This window comes from Charadrius vociferus, unplaced genomic scaffold, assembly GCF_000708025.1.
Source record: "Charadrius vociferus isolate BGI_N301 unplaced genomic scaffold, ASM70802v2 scaffold7, whole genome shotgun sequence".
Lineage (NCBI taxonomy): Eukaryota > Metazoa > Chordata > Aves > Charadriiformes > Charadriidae > Charadrius > Charadrius vociferus.
Genome location: NW_009649308.1, coordinates 5,203,021 through 5,205,947, shown reverse-complemented (window position 1 = coordinate 5,205,947; position 2,927 = coordinate 5,203,021). Strand labels below are relative to the sequence as shown.

The 2,927-nt window shown below is 38.5% G+C and overlaps 1 protein-coding gene across 1 annotated transcript in view; it reads right to left on the bottom strand.

Annotated features, from left to right (window-relative positions):
- Positions 1-2,927, bottom strand: part of MCTS1 (malignant T cell amplified sequence 1) — an 8,206-nt gene that overhangs the window by 3,241 nt on the left and 2,038 nt on the right. Inside the window, exons 2-4 of the mRNA XM_009889278.1 lie at positions 2,224-2,376; positions 1,431-1,528; positions 203-336 (exon numbers count right to left, since the gene is read on the bottom strand). Coding sequence (XP_009887580.1) covers positions 203-336; positions 1,431-1,528; positions 2,224-2,376 — 385 coding nt within the window. The remainder of the gene's footprint in view (positions 1-202; positions 337-1,430; positions 1,529-2,223; positions 2,377-2,927) is intronic.

Below are 2,927 nucleotides of genomic sequence, written 5' to 3'. Positions count from 1 at the left end.
TCACAGTAAGTAAAAGAAATTAAGAACAATTTTAATCTTGCCAAATAACATCTGAACCTCTGCAGCTCTTCTCAGATTACTAGTTATTCCATGAAATACCATTAAAATCCAAAGTAATTCAGATTATGATCAGATGAGAACACAAGAACAGAAATTTAACTCATCTCACAGCAAGCAGTAATTCATAGTTAAAGAAGGATACAACAACAGTATCAACGGCAGCAGGGTAAAGTTTTGCTCCAGGAGACGTCAGGCCAGGGCACATTATATTAGCTCCACTTAGTACAAATTTAATGGCGCCTTTATCAACCTGCTGATGTGGTAGAATAAATGGGTCTAGGAGGGGAAAGATACAGCATTACAATTAATACAGTAAGATGACAACATGAGTAACTCATTATCAAGTCAGTTTAGATGGGGCAATTAGATAAATAGCGTGCTGCGAGGGTAAGAAGCTTGAAAAAAAATTACAGGAGCTCCTGCTGGGCTGTACTGTACCAAAAGGACACAAGTACTGTTCTCCCAGATCACATCTTTTATCTGAGAGCCAAAGGGTAATCCAACACTAGGCCTACGCCTCCTGCATACTCATACACCCATATAACAAGTAACAATTTTAACAAGTTTCCCCAGTGACAACAGTCACGCAAATGCCCACCTACTAAGAGGTGGGTGTTAAATCCCTCAAATTACATGTGCAACCTCTTACATGAAAGAGAAACAGCTTAACGTTAACAGGACAAAAAAGGTAAAGATGGACAAAACTCATGAAGGCTGTCAGCTCTCCAAGCCATCCTTCAAGTGCACACAACTTCTTGAAGTATTTCAAACACTGAAATTTGGCTGAGTAAGATTTTTAGGGACACCTACGCTCATCCAAAGCAGAGTAACACAATCGAGCAGAACAGTGAGAACACAAGAAAAATAATGAAACAGAATAAATTGTAAAAAGCATGCAGCATAAACTCTTACAGGAGACAAGCATACATCATTAAACTCATTATTAAAGAATAGTTTTCAAGTAAGAACCTACAAGTATTTGGAAGGAAGCAAAAAGGGTTTAAAGGAAGACTTGAAAGAACAAAGATAGGGACTAACAACACAAAATTTAGATCTCTGTCCTAGGGAAACCTCTCTCAAGATGCTTTGCAGAGGTCTGCACAATTTAATGCTTGAAAATCAAAGCTTAGCTTGCTTAACATATAGCACTGCAATAATTATGGGGGAAACAATCCATACAGGCACCTGAAATAGCAAAGCAGTAAATTACAGTTGAGAAGGTATAATATATCTTTAAGATCTATTCTGGAATATATGTATATATATATGCATCCAAGTAGTAATTTCTTTTTTATTCAGTTCTACCAAAGTCCTGTGGAATCTCATGCTCATCCCTCTTTCCCCACCACCACAACCACCAGGAAACTTACATTTGTGAAGCAACCTTAGCGTCGGGTAAAAAATCCCTTCTCTTTGTCTGAAGAACAGCAACTCCCCATTCACAGTGAGGATTTCTATATGCTCATGACTGCAAGATAAAAAAAAAAAAAAAGTGTTCCAACAGCTACTTAACCCTTTCATAGTTTAAATTAACTATTTCACTTCACAAAGTCTGGTCTATCTTGACATCTGAGAATTAAGACAGTCAATTAGCAAGAAATTTTAAAACTAAAAATATTATCTTTTTTTAATGGCTTGTTCTTCAACACTGGCTTCCTGCATACTTCCTTCCCCTTTAAAATAAAAGAAAAAAAAAATCTACAAACATCCAGCTGTTCACAAACTGCATTTCTTTGGGTTTTTTAAAAAGCAATACAAAGTAGATAGACAAGAAAGAATCAGCAAAAGTAAACTACTCTCTAGTTTAAAAAAAATATATGTAATAATCCAGATAATACATGGAAGCCCCAAAATAGTAAAAAATGCTATTAGAAGCTATCTGAACAAGTTCAAGCTTCCATATCCATAAAGCTGAATGCCTCCCTTCCACAACCCTGGAGAGAGTCCCTGAATACGTTGCACATTCACTACTAGACAGCATCTTCGTTTTCCTCAAGCATCCTACCAACATGCCTTCAAGAGTGTGATGAGCACACGCAAACTTTCCGGGTTGGCCATAAGACACTCTTCAAAAACACTCAGTTCATCTACCATACAAAATAAACATATAAAGGAAGCAATCCTATCACCTTAGAAGCAAAGGTTAAGAGAAAAGAAACTTACCATCTTACTATTTTGACTGGGTCTTTCTTTGGCATAATTTGGTTTAGCCATGGTTCAATAACAGGAAACTGGTCGATCAGCTGATTCTTAATACCTTTAATAACTGAAGTCTTCAGCTGGATGCAGTTTGATACATTCTCCTTTTCATCAAATCTGTCAAGTAAGTTAAAGTATTTCAGAAACACACAATTTGCTAACGCAAAGATGCCGTATCTCAGCAGCATTCTTCAGAAGTGTTTATAAGTTTTCTATAGCACCTTAGCAGTACCACATCTGTCTAAATCTCAACTCCAGGATTTAATGAGGCCTAAACCTGTCCCCTGGGAAACACTGGGCTGGGGGAAGGCAGGGAGATTCCCACTAGTAGGCTGTCTTCATTCCTAAACTTTGTGTACGTTCATGAGACATGTTTTCAATCTCACAGATCCACCTTAGCACACAGTATTATTTCACCCAACTCGAAGAGTACACTTTGCTTGTAATACCAACACCTGTAGCCCTGTTCAGATGTACTTTATAAAAGAGTCCTTCACCTTTACCACAGAAATATGAACTGCATTTCGTACCACCCTGAAGTTCAGAGAAGTTAATGACTCAGCTTACTTCTCAGGTTTTTAACAAGCAAGCACCCGAAGAGCCCAGGCCAGCGCCCCGAGGGCAAAACAGGGCGATCCCTGCGCCCCGAGGAGGCCGCGGGGCCCGGT